This window comes from Plectrocnemia conspersa, unplaced genomic scaffold (assembly GCF_051122295.1).
Source record: "Plectrocnemia conspersa isolate PC_06_02 unplaced genomic scaffold, ASM5112229v1 ptg000013l, whole genome shotgun sequence".
NCBI lineage: Eukaryota > Metazoa > Arthropoda > Insecta > Trichoptera > Polycentropodidae > Plectrocnemia > Plectrocnemia conspersa.
The window spans coordinates 22,216,328-22,234,624 of NW_028277177.1; the positions used below are offsets into that span (position 1 = coordinate 22,216,328).

General features: G+C 31.6%; 2 protein-coding genes across 4 annotated transcripts; one reads left to right on the top strand and one right to left on the bottom strand.

The window, feature by feature from the left end:
* The first annotated feature begins 207 nt into the window (after positions 1–207).
* Positions 208–8,629, top strand: LOC148227608 (uncharacterized). Of its 2 annotated transcripts, none has more exons than XR_015812058.1 (5): positions 208–1,056; positions 3,246–3,403; positions 3,481–3,624; positions 3,697–3,813; positions 8,386–8,525. XR_015812058.1 is itself a non-coding variant. In XM_088202639.1 (5 exons), the coding sequence occupies exons 1-5, from the start codon at positions 314–316 to the stop codon at positions 8,567–8,569; spliced, it is 1,332 nt and encodes a 443-aa protein (XP_088058765.1). In that variant the 5' UTR covers positions 208–313; the 3' UTR covers positions 8,570–8,629. The 2 variants fall into 2 exon arrangements, 1 of the variants encoding a protein (XP_088058765.1); XM_088202639.1 differs by having other exon boundaries at positions 3,481–3,610; positions 8,386–8,629.
* Positions 8,630–8,654: 25 nt separating this feature from the next.
* Positions 8,655–17,784, bottom strand: GCS2alpha (glucosidase 2 subunit alpha). 2 transcript variants are annotated; one of them, XM_088202643.1, is made up of 14 exons: positions 17,722–17,784; positions 15,492–15,710; positions 15,301–15,428; positions 14,995–15,241; positions 14,640–14,908; positions 14,317–14,575; positions 13,923–14,250; positions 12,529–12,859; positions 10,748–10,913; positions 10,539–10,675; positions 10,207–10,474; positions 10,022–10,135; positions 9,570–9,679; positions 8,655–9,227 (listed from the first exon to the last, which is right to left on the bottom strand). In XM_088202643.1, the coding sequence occupies exons 2-14, from the start codon at positions 15,708–15,710 to the stop codon at positions 9,005–9,007; spliced, it is 2,799 nt and encodes a 932-aa protein (XP_088058769.1). In that variant the 5' UTR covers positions 17,722–17,784; the 3' UTR covers positions 8,655–9,004. The 2 variants fall into 2 exon arrangements, with proteins under 2 accessions (XP_088058769.1, XP_088058768.1); XM_088202642.1 differs by having other exon boundaries at positions 14,980–15,241.
* Between the last annotated feature and the right edge of the window lie 513 nt (positions 17,785–18,297).

An 18,297-nucleotide genomic window follows, 5' to 3' on the forward strand; every position in this document is an offset into this window, starting at 1 on the left:
TTTTATTATAATTTAAGTAAGCCTATCTTTAAAAAAATAAATTGAAATAAAAATCAAGAAAGTGGATTGAAAGAGTATTTCTATAATAAATCACAATTAATTATTGAAAATATTAATAATGCGATATTGTTTATAACATGTGAGTGGGGGTGAACGCCATGACACTTCGGACGCTCAAACACCGATCAGTATCGAAGTTCGCGTTTATGCACTCGGACGTCTCGCGAGACTCGAGCTTTAAGTTCTCGCGTACAACCGTTGTCACACTACAAACGTTACTATTTTATAAAATGAAAAAGTGAACATTAAAGCAATGGACAGTATACCAAGATTGAGAATTGACACGTCCCGTTCCAACGACAGGCTGTCGCCTAACGATTCTACGAACGGCTCCAACTCCAACCCTTACGACTTTGAATCGAACCATTTACTGCAAACGCCAGAAAATTTTTACCCTCTGAAACAAAACGGACAAGATCCACTGGATCACAAGATTTATTATGAGCAAGAGAGGCGATCGAACGACAACGAACGACAATACACAGATTGCGGCCATAAGGACCAAGACGCAGTCTATACTGTATTCAGGCACAACAGGAAAGTATCTTGCATCAATTACTATCCACCAGAAGCGCAAACTAAGAAGGTCAATTATTTTGGAGAAATTATGAATAGTGAAGATTTGCTCGAGCTTCAAGATAAACACAGGAACAGCTGTCGCATGGGACAGTCTTCGAGGAACACTGAGGATAGTATAGGCATGGATCACAAGCTCAATAGTCATGCGATCAATTATAATATAGGTGGGTATGAGTGTGCTAATGAAAATCGAGAGAATATGGCAGGTTATCTGGTGCAGAACAATAATAACAATAATGGTATGGGATTGGGAAGTTTTGGGGGTGGAATGAACAAGAAGTGTTCTATGTTTAATCAAGAACAAGTGCAGTGCATGTGTGAAGCTCTTCAACAGAAAGGCGATGTCGAAAAGCTGGCGGATTTTTTGAGGAGCTTATCTAATGCTGGAATCGATGAAGACGACGAGATTGTGCTAAGGTAAATATTTTACATAATTTAAATTTTATTTTCAACAACTTCTACAGTAATATATTTTATATGTATTATTAAATACATACACACAATATGACTTGAATACATAACTAAGAACTGAGATTAGTGTCTAACAAATGCGAATATTTATTGTAACTATTTGTAAAGCATTTTTTTATATTTGTTGTGAAATATTTATAATTTATAAAATCACTAAAAACCGACCAACTTTAAAATAAAAACACAGTTGTTCATTATTTATATGAGTTTTTTTGTGTATTATAACGACACAGCTAATTTATTATATTCTTTAATGTACCGCTGTATTATCAATAATTATGCCCTTTATCGTTTTAAGTTATTTGATATACAACAAAAAAAATATTAAGTGCTGAAATTCCAGAAATCACTCATATTTCAGAGTTAATATTGTGCAGTTTTGAACTCGTACTAATTTTTTTATCTCTTTAAAAGTAATGTTTAATTTGAGTACTGTTTATATTAATTTATAATGTTAATATTTATTTGAGCTTACCAAGCTGTAGTATTTTTGATAACAGGTATAATTAAAATTAAACTTCGTATTGATTTAAAGTTAGATAGTCTTGATACTTTTTATAAGTTTATTTATAACATATAATGTGTTGGATCCTGTTTTCATTATTTAAACTGTATTTTTCGATTCTTTATAATTACAAATATACATAATCGATTATTTTATCGTTTACTATTCGATATTTGAATAGTTGAAAATAACGATTATGTGGAAAATTGAGATTGGCCCGCTGCAGTAGATGTTTATTGAAGTTATGTATATAGTTATTGACAGTTATGAATGAGATCGGCGGATGAGGCGCCGCCGGTCATCGTCTTCCCGTCGTGGTCAACCAATGAATGTGGCCCTTTTTTTAAATTAATTTAAATAATGCTCCCAAGATTAAACAGAGTATTACTTTTTATTAATAGTAATTATATTACTATGAATAAATTAATTTCGTCAATATAAATAATTAAGACTAATTTTAAATGTGCCACTACCAAAATAAATTCATTAATTAATTTTCGAATAAGGGGTTAACTAAAATTATTACCATTTTAACATACGTATGCTGCGTTAAAAAGCATATAATAGATTTTTAATTTTTCGTTAGTCTTTTTATTAATATTAAAGAAAATAGTTAATAAAAATACAATGCTATATTTTAAAAGTGCGCAATTTTCACAATATATATTTAATAGATTCGGTGATTATTGCGCAAAGTAAAATTTTAAACAACAATAATTCTGATCATAGATAATTAATATACACATATATGTAAATTTAAGAATATGTAAACATATATAAAAAATAATGTCTGTATATATTTATTTATATATGTTTTTAATTTGTTTTACAATTATATTAGTAATTTACATTGGTATAATACACTTATAATTAATTTTTGATTACATAATTTTTTACTTAAAAATAGAGAATAATATTAAGCACTTGTAATTAAAAATAAATTATATTTGTCAATCAAACAATCACATATATTAAGAATTTTCGTGTGCGCAATTTTTATTTGCGCAATAATCCAGTCACTTATTTAGATCGGATATTTTGCAAATACTAAAGTAATAACCCATTTATCTTAAATATGAAAATATTTATCCTAAATATGAAATAAAAATAATAATATTTATTTCTGGTTTATATTTTTTTTGTATATGCTTTTCGATCATCGTGACGCATTGGGGTAATCTGTTAAATTACAAATAAATAATTTTAAAACCTATTTAAACACTATTTCTTTGGAACCGTATCACTAAAAATACACTACCGACTATTTTATTAAATTTTCATGTCATGTTAGTCATAATGATGTTATACAATTGTAGGACACCTAAACACATTATGCAGAACTCAGATTAAGTATCACTGTTTTATTTAAATATTTATATATACTTCTAAACGGATTGTTCGATGTCATTGTTTATAATGTTATTAAATATACTACACTTTTAAGTCAGTTACTATATCACCATCCTAATAAAAATATTTTTTTATATATTAATACTTTATCGATTATATAAGACAGTGATGCTCTAACATAATATCAAGCGTTGTCTTACCCAAATATTTACGCGTTATAATTAACGAGTATGAAAAGATATAAAAACTAATTAAGATATGTATTGTATAATAATTACAGAGCGAGAGCTGTAGTCGCTTATCACAAAGCAATCTTCCAAGATTTATACAAAATTTTAGAATCGAAATCATTCAGTCCTCGTTATCATGCAAGTCTTCAAGTGCTTTGGTACAAAGCTCACTATAAAGAAGCCGAAAACGTTCGAGGAAGACCTTTAGGTGATTATTGTTTTTAAATATTCATGATAAATTTATCTTTGAGAATGTTAGTATGACTCATTGTTAATCAATCTTAGGTGCTGTCGATAAGTATAGATTGAGAAAGAAATACCCATTGCCTAAGACGATATGGGACGGCGAAGAGACGGTGTATTGCTTCAAAGAGAAGAGCAGGACCGCGCTTAAGAATTGCTACCAGAGAAATCGGTATGTGTATATAAGTAAGTTTTTTATGGGAAAACATCGCCGGTTAATATAATAAATTAAGTAAAAATGTTTATTTTTGTATACAGTTATCCGACGCCGGACGAAAAGAAAACTTTGGCCAAAAAGACAGGGTTAACTTTGACTCAAGTTTCGAACTGGTTCAAGAACCGACGGCAAAGGGATAGAACACCACATCCTACAAGGTACGGTATTTTTGTATTTATTTTTTGTAAAAGAAACGCCGACTCTAATGCGTATAATGAATAATGAGTTCATAAACGATTGTTTTTTTGCAATTGATTGTCAAACTTCGTGGAATATTTTTTTAATAGCATTTCAATATCATGTGATATACTTCTGCAGAAATGTATTATCAATACAATATTTTAAATGAACTTCTGTACATATTTTTCTTTTTTACTGTATTAAAATATAATAACGCATAATTTGTACGTTAATAGTATAAAAATATGGAGCATTGTTTTAAATCATAATATAAATCATAAATAAAACGGCTTGTTATATAACAAACAATTAGCGAAATCTGATCCTTTCGTATATGAATAATAAATGATTCACCTTCTAATTTAACTGATTATGAGACGTAACGTGAAACTGTTCGGATGCCATTGTAAGACGAAACGTGTGAATTGGTTTATTATTGAGTTCTCATACTGATAACGATTCGTATTGATCGCATGAACAATATCGAAAATTCATAATATGATATGTACTATAATATAATAACATATACAAATGTATGTATATTTAAGTTTGAAACTCTTTGGTACACTCCTTAAAAAGAAATGGCAATAATTCATTATCAATGTGTCTCATTTATTAACGACATTCGGAAGTTCAGAGACTTACACATGTGCTCCAGCCATTGTATTGTTACTCTATTGTCTATTCGTTTTGTGAAGTTATTTAGTGTGGTCATTTTAGAATATTTTGTACAATTTTTTTACACAGATAGACAGAACAATGAATTTTATACAACAAGGGGTTGAAAATAGGCATAAAAAATCATTCTATATTTCTATTATAGTTTTGGTGGAACTGGACGATTATTGTGGTTTACAATCGGAACATTTGCAGGAAATGCATAGTAGAAGAGTATATGCATTGTTTAATAAAGTGTTGAATACTAAGGAGCTCCGTACTTCGAAATTATGTTTGGAAACTATCAAGAATTCTTTAGCGATTTTAAGGAACACGATATTTTAATATGAAGTATATTTTCTCATTTAGATGTGGTTTTATCCTTCTAAATACTAGAATCCGAACATAAATTTAATAAACATTTTTAGAACTTTGTTCTATAGTAAAGAACTTACCGCCATTGCGGCATATATACCCAATATTTAATAGAAATAAATAACAAAGTTTTTTTAAAATAGAAAATTTGCAAAAAAGCTTCGTGAAAAACAAATTAAGTGATGCCTTGACTTGAGAGCCTAATTCATTCCGTGACAGAACTCGTATGTCAAATAAATTTTCCCCATTGAAATGAATTGAAATGCCATTAAGTCCACTTGAACGGGAAAAATTAAAATGATTTAATGGCAATTAAAATGGTAAATACATACTAACTAACTTAAATATATGTTTTTTTTTTGCAATGCATTTTTTTTGTTCGTATGTCAAAGCAAATTAAAAAAAATTTGATCGTAAAACTCGAAGTTCCACTGTAAATAGGATATCAAACTATTATTTGAAGGTCGAAGACCTTCAATGTATGCTTTTTTGTCTTAGGTATTATAAACTGATTATAAATTGAAAAATTATATCTTTAGCTTAGCATATTATTATAATTGCGAATAAAAAGCTTAGGGCGCTGGAGTGAAAAGTTTGAGGTTCTTCATACATTATTTTCAGCTTTGATTCTGAACTCTTTACACGGAGTTTTCCCATAGTTTAAACACATTACTTACATCGATAACTTATGAGTGAATTTTGATCTGGGATGTGGGCTTAGTATGCACATTTCCAAAATCTGCAATAAGACGCCGAAGATGCTCGGCTTCGTTATGCGGAGCGCGTGTCACTTTAACAATTAATTAACGATTCGTATTTTGTACGTTACGCTTATTCGTAGCGTACTCGAATGTATTTTTTTTTATAATCCTTGTTGTTGGAGAGTATTCAAAGAAAAAATCACAGATATATCTACCAGAGAGAGTACGGATTGTATTTTCGTTTGTATTTTAGTGTTTTTACTAGGTGCATTGGGGTACAATTTACTGCATTTCGAAGCACTTTTTGATGCTTCTAAGAATGGTGTCAGCGCCGACCATAGCTTATTTGGCGCCCAGGCAAAAACTAAGTTGCTCTTCCTGCATCCGGCGGATTAAACTGTTCGGAGGCCCCAAGCGTAACATAAATTACAGGCAAAATGTGAATTTCTAAAATGCATACATTACCTAGGCAATGTACGCATTGTCAAATCACTTCAGTTACAGTACAAACATTTTTTTTATAAGCAATGTAACTAGTTATTATATGCTCTTCCTGTTCAATATTTGTCAAAATATTCAAAATTAAAAAAAATATGTTTAATAGGTATTTTTATCTATTTTGTAAGGTAAATCTTCTTGCCAATTTATATAATCCTCCTTTTAAGTAGATTCATTGCAGAGAGTTATTTATAGGGTGTTCACTGTTCTGACCATTCTTGTATTTTTATTATTATTATTTGCTCTACGATTAGTCACTCACGATTAGGTGGATTGTCAAACACGCTCATCTGTAAGAGTTTATTCGTTGACGATGTAACTAGTTTACACACCCATTAGTTAAAGCATACATTATCAAGTGAAAGTATACTAAAACTAATCGTTAGTGCATACTTTATCTAGTCATTGTATACTTCATCGAAATTTAACACTTTAACTGTAACATATATAAAAATTAACAATAATTCAGTAATCTGTTTCGTTTATTCTTAAATTGTAATGTAATTATATCTGAAAAATAATAATGGATTTTTATGATTGTATCCTTAAAATTTGAGCACCTTAAAATTTTAAAATTAAGTTGAGCACCTTAAAATTTGTTGAAAACATCAAAAATTAAATATGTGTTGAAATAAGGGGGAAAATTGATATGTAGGATCATTGATGATAGTCTAGTTTTAATTTAAATGTACAAATAGCTTGATTACACATGCAAATATTCTAGCTGTACTAAATACTAAATATTATGTAATATTTGTAAATAAATATTTTTTATCATATTTTTCAGAGGCTGAAAATTCTGAGGCACCAAACGCGCGCTTATTTTGTTCTATGGATGATACGCCACTGCCCCCCCCCCTCACCCCCACATATTATCAACACATTACATTTAGAACATGATCTGATGTGCAGTACATTAAAATATCATACATTAATAAAATACTTCATCATCAATTAAATTTCCCAAATAATTTTAAAATTAGGTATATCAAATTAATTACATTGTTTCATTTCAAAATTTATAATAAATCAAAATAACTCCATAGTGATTTTTATTGTATTATAATTATTTTATAAATTTACGCATTTAAGACTTAAAAAATGTAGAACAACACTGAAAAATAGCGGCGAAAACAACTGTATGGTAACCACAGAACAAAGAATATATTAGTATCTTTTAGAATATATAGTTTTACAAACATTAATAGAAATTGCGTATTTAGAACCCCATTGCAATTGATATCTTGTCGAAAATAATTTATATGTAAGTTCAACACAAAAAAGTATATGTGTTATAAATAAGCTAATAATCTTAAAGCTTATTTTCAAATATCATCCGCTAGCTCTACGAAATAATTTTGAGTGTTTGTTACCGATCGTTCACACTGTGACGGCGCCGACACGATTTTATTGTTTTTGACGGTAATTTTTGCCTCCTGAGAAATGATAATTTTCAAAATCTGTCAAAATTTGTTTTATATATGCTCTATTCGATTCTCACTCGTAATATTGTTTATAAAAAGTGTTTAAACGCTTGATAATCGAGCGTTTTCACCATAATGGCACGATTTCATTGCTTTTGACCTGGACTGGAAATTCATTATATGGCAACACTGAGTAGCAAAGAAAGCACGACTAATTATCAAATACATAAATATTATGGGCCCTGCGCATGAGTTCATCTAAACTATTATTTGTTCTAAACCCCATGATACAGATAGACGTTCGATATATTTATCATTATTTCGATTAATTGATAAATATAAAAATATAGTAATGATTTTAATTTTTAACAAGAGTAATGATACGTATATTGAGCGTATATCTGTATCGTGTGCTTTAGAGCTAATACTAGGGGTGTAAACCCAAACTTGCCTTCTTTTTCTCAATTATTACTGCGTGACTGTGTTAAAGCAAATAGAGTATGGTATTTAATTCTTAAATTATCAGTACTGAAAAATACAGTAAAGATTTAATTTTATTATAACTGAATCTGAAATGTATATTCACTACTTTTTGCCGACCTCTCCATAGTATGATATAGTAAACTCTAATTAAAATTTAATTTGAAAAATGAGTTTTATTCATATCAGTGATAAATTGAGTGCATATTATTTACTGACCGGATTCTTTTGTAATTTGATACTGTTCAAAATTAAATCAAAAATTATTGCCGTTCTGCGAAATTCTAGTAATAAAAAATCTGGAACTAAATCCTTGCCATCCTTTGATGAAAGACTCCTTTATTGCATTTTTTACATAATTTACGACACTTCCAACAAACAGATCGTTGAATTTTAATGATTTTTTTATTCACAGAGACATGATGTTGACTGGTGGATACATTCCGCAGTCCATGTCCAGCGTCAACGGCCACGACGGCAACAACGAAGGCCTTCAAGTCGTCCTGGACAACATGGCCAATCGTCGATATGTAAACACGCACCCTTACTTTCCACCGCAAGATGGAACAGGATATCACATGGGATCGCAGAATCCTTGACATCAGTATTAAGTATTATGTAAATTCTGTACATATCAATGATATATATTATAAATTGAATAGGAATATGATAAAAACAAATAAATAAAATTATTTAATAAATTTATTCGTTTCACATATAAAACTTGACTAAAAGATAACACACGAATTTGTCCTCGGCTCTCAGTTATTGAACATACAAACGAACATCAAGAAATACATAATGTAGTGAAAGTTCATCGAAAATAAATCAATTAAACAAATTAAACACTAGATCACATTCGGTCGCTAATCATTAACAATTTGTAACATTAAATACCCATATTACGAAGCCTATAAACCTAGAAACTCATAAGGCTTTATACATATATTTTTTTTGAGAACAACACGTCGGTAAAGCATAAAAATTTATAAGTAACGTTTGTTATTGTTTCGAAGATGTGGATGGTTCGACATTCAGCCGAATACAATCTTCCATTGAACGGCCATCGAAACCTCAGGTTTCCTTACTACTAACACATCGTTGCCAGTATGATAAGTTAGGTGTAGTAGAGTTGGAGATGACGCTCCATCGATAATGGTATGCAGCTCGGCTTTCTTCGGCGGAGTCTTCATACCGGCTATGACGACTCTCTCCAACCATGACTTTGTGGGGTAAGATGCTTTATCGTTAACAAAGCTAAAGAAAAAAGTTTATTTATTTAAAATATAATATATACGTCACATACAACATTTAGAATCAATATCAGACGTATACCTGATAATAAAAGTCACTTATTTTGACAATAATGACTTAAATGAAATACTTGGTCTGGATTTGTTAGAATTTTTTAGAAGCATTTGAAGTTCTGATAATCGATCAGAATTATATAATTATATAACAATCACTAATTCTGATCTTCCAGACACGATACAAATTTAAAAACAATAGGTTCCAAATGGGATTCAAGCCCAGGTCTTTTAGGTATTAGTCCCCAATAATATTGATTCTAGATAACACAAGTAATAATATTTAACTTACCTATAAGAAAGAATATTATTTTTATATTCCAGATTTGCATATATGTATTTTCCTTTTGTATAATCAAACGATTCTCCATCGTCAATATATAAAGATCCATGGGCTGTTAACTAAAATAATAAAAAGTGCAATAACAATAAATTAGATCATATATTTCCTCATTTATATGTATACTTAAAGTTCCCTATTTCAGATTCAGATATTGTTTATGAAATTATAAAATAGAAAAAATTACATTTTAGTCTAGCATGTAGTTAGTATTATAATTTTTACAGCTTAGCATGAAGCGTAGTATTAAATAATAGCAGTTTGTGACTTAAAATCAAAAAAATTGGCATCATACTAATGTAAAAGAAAGATATTCTTTCATTTTTAAAATAAAGTAGTGTCTTATTGATATAAACAAATGTTTAACCGAGCAATAAAAATAAAATTTTAAGAGCAATACTTACATTAGACGAGAGTGCAATCACTAAAGTGTAAGGATCGTTCGCCATAAGCTTGGATGATCGACGCATGCGTTCCTTCTTTGCAATAATCGTACCTCCACGTTGATACACAGGAATCTAAAACATAAAACATGAATAATAAACATATATATACTCATAATAAAACAACCATTTACAAACACAATTACCTTGGACATGGTCACAGCTTGATTTAATTTACCGGGTTGGATCGGATTATAAGTTTCTACATCATACCAAATATCGTTTGTGGACGTTCCTGGCAAATATACAGTGACCGAAGAAACACCTTCTTCCGTCACAGGTCTGACCAATAAAGTATTACCCAACAAATATTCATTATCGATCGCGAACAAATCAGATTCTTTCGGATAATGCATGAACAGTGGCCTCATTACAGGTAGACCGTCGATAGAATGTTCATGGAATAACGTATACCTGATAAAAAATAAATATAATTAACGTTTTAATATTTTAAAATACAATAAATATAATGACAAACCATAGAGGAAGATATGAGTATCGTTTGCGGATAGCGTCTCTGATCTGATTAATAGTGCCTTGATCGTATAAATACGGTTCTCTTCTTTTTGTGTCGATGTGGGAGTGAGCGCGGAAGAACGGTTGGAAAGCTGCAGCCTTCAAGTCAAATTAGATTGATTTAAATAACTATTCAAATACCACCAAACCGTAATTGATAAGTTTGCATACCTGATACCATCTAGTCATCAATTCGGCTTCCGGATATTTGAAGAAGCCTCCGACATCAGCGCCACAGAAGCTCATTCCAGCCACTGAGAGCGAAAGGCACATTGGTATCGTTGCAGTCAGATGACTCCATTCGGCAGCGTTATCACCGGTCCATATGGCTGTGTATCTGCATTGTTAAATTGTATTAAACGACGATTATTAAATATTTAATTATTATTGAAATTTTATTTTTATTTTATTTTATTTTTAGATTAAATTAAGACCATCGTGGCCTAACAGGTTACCCCAATGCGCCACGATGGTCGAAAACAAATTTTAAATTTATAAAACATAAAAAAACGTATATATACATAAATATAACAATACTTGAACATAACAAAAAATTATAAAATATCAAAATTAAATGATACAAACTGGATCAGATCCACGTAGCTAACATTAAATAAGTCAATATGTAATGCCAGAGTATTAAGGAGCCGGATGGCCACAGCTATAGGCGAGTCGGCAAGTGCGGACGTCCTAGCCCTAACGGCCATCAAAAGAGGTCTCGATCGTGATTCTCGAAAATGTTCCGGAATCCAAAACTGGAATTCCTCGAGAATAGCTGGATTGTCGACAGCACTTTTTAGTAATTTGAAAAAATGCTTAGCGACATGCAGCTTTCTGTGAGAACTCAGCGAATCATATCCCAACGCTCCTAAAAGAATGGCGCTGGGATATAAGTATGGATAATAACCAAATGTCCGTTTGTAAAGGTATCTTAAATACCTTTTTTGAATTTTTTCCACTAAAAGGGAATATTTGGCTATTCGGGGATTCCAAATTATAGGTCCCGATTCAAGAATGCTACGAACTAAGGTGTCATAGAGGATGCGAATAACTGACGGATCGTCAAAGTGAAAGGCATTCCTCATAACAAAGCCGAGCATCTTGGAAGATTTATCACAGACGTCGTGTATGTGTAGAGAGAACCTCCATTTGCTCTCAAAAGTGATTCTGAGATCTTTAGTGGAAGTTTCTCTAGTCAAAATGTTACCACCGAGATGGTAAAAATAAGCTGATGGCAAACGGGATCGAGAAAATGACACAGTATGGCACTTTCCGACACTAAAGGGCAGACGGTTAATGGAAGCCCATCTCCACAGAGTCTAAATCACTTTGTAGAGAGAAGGAGTCCACAACAGATCGAATGCATTTATATAATTTTAAATCATCTGCGTACAGAAAAAAACTTGAATTTTTAATTGCTGTATTTATGTCATTAATAAATAACACAAAAAGCAGAGGTCCCAGATTGGATCCTTGAGGAACCCCCGAAGGGGTAAAATATTATTTTGACAAGCGTACACCATAGGTTACAAACTGTCTACGATTGCTTAAATAACTCGAGAACAACCGAGTTAAATTATCTGAGCAACCGAGGTTCGACAATTTTTTTAATAATAACCTATGACAAACTTTGTCAAAGGCTTTCTCAAAATCTGTATACACGACGTCTACTTGAATTCCTGCATCGAGAGAAGTTGTCACCGTTTTGGTGAACGACAGAAGGTTAGTAACAGTGGAACGGGCAGGACGAAACCCGTGCTGTTGGTCTAACAAAACTTGCCGAAAGTGATTAGAGATATTTATGAATAATTATTTCAAATAATTTAACAGGAGCTGACAACACTGCGACTGGTCTATAATTCTTTATATAAATTTTGTCACCCTTTTTATGACTTTTGTGCATTTCCATAGATCAGGAAATGATGATGTTTTGAGAATCAGATCATAAATACCTCTGAGATCCGGGGAAAGCCGATCTTGTAAGCACAAACGGACGGAGAGTGTGCTGCGATCTCTCCAAGAGACCAGAGTAAGTAGACATGGTCTGGGTGAGGCCGTAAAGGTTGTGAACGTGTCTATGCTCCCAACCGCCGTGATGGATGTTGTCTTTAGGCATTGTGACTTCGGGGCCGTTGAACACAGAGGGTTCGTTCATGTCGTTCCATATATAAACGTCGTTGGTGGTTCCTTTAAAGTTGTCAAGAAGATATCGCTCGGAATAGTATTGCCTAACGACTGGATTGAAGAAGTCTAAGTAACTCGAAGAACCAGGCCAGCACCATCCTGAAATTGAAGGGTGTATTGATATAGTCCAGGGCTGCTCAACTTTTTATTAGTGGCAATCTACTTCTCTCTATAAAAAATCATCGCAGACTAAATAACATATTTTTATATCACTAATAAAGATAAAAATAAAAACAATAAATACTACATTAGATAAAATATTATTAATGAGAACGTTGATCTGCCCAGATTTGGCAACATTTTTAAAATCAGGATTATATGATGAAAGAAATAATATGTTTATCACTCAAATAATTTCGTATATCTGATTTTATAACGTCAGAAAATGCAGATTTAGACAAATATGTAGAGCAAAAACAAGGCATTAATTTTTATTCTGCATTTGTAAGGATCGGGTATTTATCTTTAGTGTATTTCCAAATACAATCTTTATATTCTGATTTTATTTGCATTGGACAGTATTTCTTCTGGGTTTTTTACAAATTTTTATATTTGAACAATGCAAATATATTAACACTATTTTAATTTTCGGAAACTTGTTATTTATGAAAATCTGGTCACTATACACCTATCTTTAATGACACCAGTTAAATTGACCGATTTATACCAGTAGATCTAGTGTTAAATTTAAATCATTCTGAAGTTTGATTATTTCCAATTTTAATTCATTCTGATTTGTTTTAAACATTGTAATGATTTGACTTGCGATTTCTTCTTTGTTAATATTTTTCTGAAAGGAATTTGAAAAAAGTGTAATATTTTCAATCTTTTCAAAACCGTGCCGTCGCATTGGCAACATTTATCACTTCTCAGAAGTCAAAAATCTACGTCAAAAGCAATAAAATCGTGCCGTTGCAGTGGGAACTCTCGTTTTAAGACTTTTTATAACAATATTACGACTTACGATAAGTGAGAATCGAATGAAGCAAAATACAATTATCCCTTCTCAGAAGTCAAAAGCAATAAAATACAAAAGTTTTAAAAAGAGACTATAAAAAGCATGTTCCAGACACAAAACAAGTATTATTTTCAAAGGTCTTTGTAAACATCTCTCGTAGATTCGATACTACTTAATGATATAGTTGAATGACTTAAAAAATACCTTCATAATCATTTCCATCTTTATTTTTCACGTAATAACCGCGATCCGTTGCATCTTCGTGTACAAAATAACCGCCTTCACGTTTGATATGAGGGTCGATAATCAAAACCATCTTTCTGCCTTTCGTTGTCAGATTGGTGATCATTTCGATGGGATGCCCGAATCTGATTGTATCCCACGTGAAATACTTCTTGCGATCGGTGTATTCAATATCGAGCCAAATCACATCCAGCGGAATATCGTTACGATCAAAGTTTTCATCCACAGTCCTCACATCTTCTTCGTCATTGTAATTCCATCTGCTTTGATGATAACCCAACGAGAACATCTAAAATTTATCATAAATTATAATAAAATATTAATTAATAAAACAGAAAAAATCTGATCTTATTACTTGTGGAGTAGGAGCAGTTCCAGTTAAACGGGTGTATTGTTTGAAGCATTGAGACGGAGACGGCCCCATTAGGATGAAGACGTCCATTATTCCAGATTCGCTCATGAATCGAGCAGACGGAGGAGTCGCTGAGCCGCCAGAAACCAAATTAACCAAAGACGAGACCACATCTCCTCCACGTCCAGAACTACCGGCTTCGATATCTATCCATGTTTCTGCTGCGTTTAACCAAAATACAGCGGCAGTGCTACCGTCGGATCTAAAAAAGTAATATCAAGATATCAGTAATTGAATAGAAAATTATCTTATAATGAGCGTCTTACCCATGAGCGTACAACACAGGAATCGCAGCATATATAGCCATTGTCGAATCGAGCTCGTATTCAAATACATCCAAGTTATAGAGGCGATAGGGATCAATGTTTTTGGTTGATCTCAACGCAAAACTATCAGCATGCTCGGGAATGCCGTAAAGATGCGACGCCTTTGGGAACGTAACATCTAACGATAAAGCTTCCGGACCTCTCGGTTTATTATCGTGATGTGATTTATAATTTTCTTCCCAAGTGCCAGGATCGGTATCTTCCGGATGCTATAAATAAATAAACAATATATTTCCACAGCTATACATTGCAATAAAAAAAAATAAAACAAATAACAAACGTTGCTATCTGCTACCTTCTCCTCGACGTTATTAGGATCAGCTTCTCCTTCTTTATTTTCATCTTCGGGTTTATTCTCAACGGGCTTTGGTCGTAAATGTTCCATCGTAGTCAATCCTTTTTCATTCAATGAAACTACCATTTCGCCGTCTTCGTTGAAGAAGTTGATTTTTAAAGGATTGGAATACAAGACGACGGTATGTCCCTGACCGTTAGTAACCTTAATATATCCTTTATCGGAATTCTTTTCTGTCAAAGATATCCTGTAATATTGTAGTATCTTATTAGTATATCACAAATGATAATAAATATCCTTTCATACTTTTCTACAACAGGTTCTCCATTCAAAGCATATTCAACTTTATATCTCGGTTTCAACGGAGTTTTCTCATCAACCGTCACTCTGAATGTTCCGTCCACCAAAGAAATGAGATTAAGCGTGAAGTATACCTATAAAATAATTAAAGTGTTATAAAATATAAATTTATTTATACTTATTAAATAATATATTACATTATAATTATTATTTCTTAAATCGGCGCTCAAAGTATGACCGTTTACTTTGACGGTATCGATTAATAACTCATACGGAGATGAACCAGGAGTCATTTTACGAAGCCGTCGACAGAAACTGCTTTGATCGCATGATTTAAAATTACTCTTATCAACTCCGACAGATGCGTGTAGGAGTAATGCGCATATTATAAATACAAAATGCGTATTCCACGGCATCTGAAAGAAAAAATGTGTATTTATTATATAATATATTGTTGTATTCTATAATAATACAAAGACATCTGTTCTAAATGGAAAACTATGTTATTAATAATATTTAGTAAAGACTCAAACCAGTATTACAACCGGATATTAACATTAAATCTGCAGATCGATTGCACACAATTACACAAAAGCAGATTATTCTTCACGCGTATATGAATTTTAATAGCGTTTTTTAACGCCTTCAAATTACATTGGATTTAGATTTTTTTTTAATTTTATTCACTATTTACTGTAGAATCATTAAATGTATACAGCCAAACTTGTATTTTTATTATATTTCTTTAAAAAAATTTACAAGGACATTAATATGGTTTTTAATAGTTCACTAATGAATAGTACTTTTTATACAGCTACCTCTGTGGAGAGGAACGACACAGGACGTCTTGCGTTTTTTGTGAATGCAAATGAACTACTTTCAAACCTACGTTAAGAACGAGTTGAAAAAAATAAGACTATCATAAATTAATAGATTACCTATATGCATCAGTATGGTCGAAATAGGAACATAATAAATGGGAAAAAACATAAAATATAAAAATTATTATAAAATACGTTACATTAACAGGATGGGTCTCGCACATGTGCAGATTTTTTGAACTTAGCGTTAGACCAGCACCGGCACATGTGCGATATTTCACTTGGTGTTACACCAGGGGTGCATTTGTGCGTATTTTCATATAACCAATCGGGTGTTTCTTTTTCCTTTACGTTTGGTAATATTTTATTATTTAAATGTTATATTTCTCAGAATTTAAAATAATCCAGCAAAGATTTTTAAAAGTAAAATTTCAAAATTTGATTTGAAAAAAACAGAAAACCGTTTTTTTTCTTTCCAAATGTTTTTGGCATACGGTCAAACTCTGCCTCTCTAGGGTATCAATCTATAAATTGATGTTTGTGTAGGGATACGCGTGCTGGTTAGTTCTAAAGACGGCGTTCGCGAACGCATACAAAGGTTAAACGAGCGTCAACAGGATCTTTGATAGTGGTTCCGTGACTTTTTATGCATGATAATGCCATTGGTTTCTTAACCATATTAAATTCAGAGTGCAATTATTGTTTAGTGGTGACAAACCGTTGTTGAATTACATCACGGTGGAAAATCCGGTGTTCTAAACTCTTGGTTATTCTCTTATTGTGATTTTTCTTAAGACAATTAAATGATGCTGTTTAACACAGTACTACATAAGATCTCCTAAAAAAATATTTTATTCCTAAATATTATAAAAACGTGTTGAGAATTAGAATTAGAACTGTGTAACAGAATTGTAGTTATTTATAACCGATAAGCATTGTATTTGTTTCAAGTGGTTTTCGGTATACAGTGGTACCTCGGTTTTCGTCGATAATCCATCCGAAAACAATCGTTGAAATCCATAATCGACGAAAACGCAATAAATAAAAAAAAAGCGCAAAAACACTAACACTGGCAACCGACGAAAACCGAGACAATTTTTTCGCGAAAAAATCGACGAAAACCGAAACCGACGATAATCGAAGTCAACGAAAACCGACAGTACTCAAAATGTATAAATACTTAATTAGGTAAAAAATATTTTCTTCAACCTAAATATAAAGTTGACAACAAAAGCAGTAATAAAATAATTAAATGTGATCATAAAAATATAATTTAAATTATATTTTTGAACAAATCACGAAACTTAAAACTGAAGGATGGCTTAATTTTTCTATAATTAAATTAATTTTGGTTAGCTAAGACGAATTAGTATCACTTAAGGTAACTACTATATAATAATAGTTCATTTGAATCTTTTTAAATAAGCATATTTATAGATGAAAATTGCACAATCATATCAGAACTGAAATGGAGCGTATAAAACACCGCTAAGTCTATTTTATCAAAACAATCGCAATGTTAATTCACCCAAAATAATCGCGTTTATCTAAAGCACGTTATTTAAGTGAAATTCTTCGGATTCAATGTGTAAAAACAGTCATTTACCCTGATTGAGTGTCGGCCGACACGCTGGAGGCTACCTATCAGACAGCCGCTCACAGTGTTGCCATAAGATAAAAGTATGTGTTACGTGTTCTGTCATTATTCTATGAACAATTAAATTAACTTTGTAATTGTACGTAAAATTAATTTATATATATATGTTTTGCAACAATAATATTATTTTCAGTAAATACCTAATATAAGAAAATCCATATTTTATGCGTTTAAATTAAAACACAATATAAATAATATTTCGCCATATTAAACAAATAGAAAATAACATGAAAATGTGGATTGAAATAATTTTATAGAAATGCATTTTTTCAATGCCCTTCAACGTAACCAGATTTGTTTGGTTGGAATGCGAGATACATAAAAAAATGTCATCTTAGAAGTTTTTATTTATTTAAAATTTTGAGATTTTTGTCGCAGGAACGTTATTTGGGGAAGGAACAGAAGGGGGAATTTGTCCCCCTTGAATTTGGCCAGAAAAATGCATGTCATAATAAAATACATACGATGAATTTTATTGAAATCAAAATATTAAAAATTTCCCCCTCCTGCCCCTCTGGGAAAAAC

Bases quoted from the DNA above. Each gene is read 5' to 3' on its own strand.
- GCS2alpha (XM_088202642.1), bottom strand. From the start codon at position 15,710: ATGCCGTGGAATACGCATTTTGTATTTATAATATGCGCATTACTCCTA. The intron at 14,251-14,316 runs GTAATAAGATCA...GATAAATTTTAG, and splicing joins GAACTGCTCCTACTCCACAA to ATGTTCTCGTTGGGTTATCA. The intron at 10,475-10,538 runs GTTTGTCATTAT...ATTTTTTATCAG, and splicing joins TACTCATATCTTCCTCTATG to GTATACGTTATTCCATGAAC.
- LOC148227608 (XM_088202639.1), top strand. From the start codon at position 314: ATGGACAGTATACCAAGATTGAGAATTGACACGTCCCGTTCCAACGAC. The intron at 3,404-3,480 runs GTGATTATTGTT...AATCAATCTTAG, and splicing joins CGTTCGAGGAAGACCTTTAG to GTGCTGTCGATAAGTATAGA. The intron at 3,814-8,385 runs GTACGGTATTTT...TTTTATTCACAG, and splicing joins AGAACACCACATCCTACAAG to AGACATGATGTTGACTGGTG.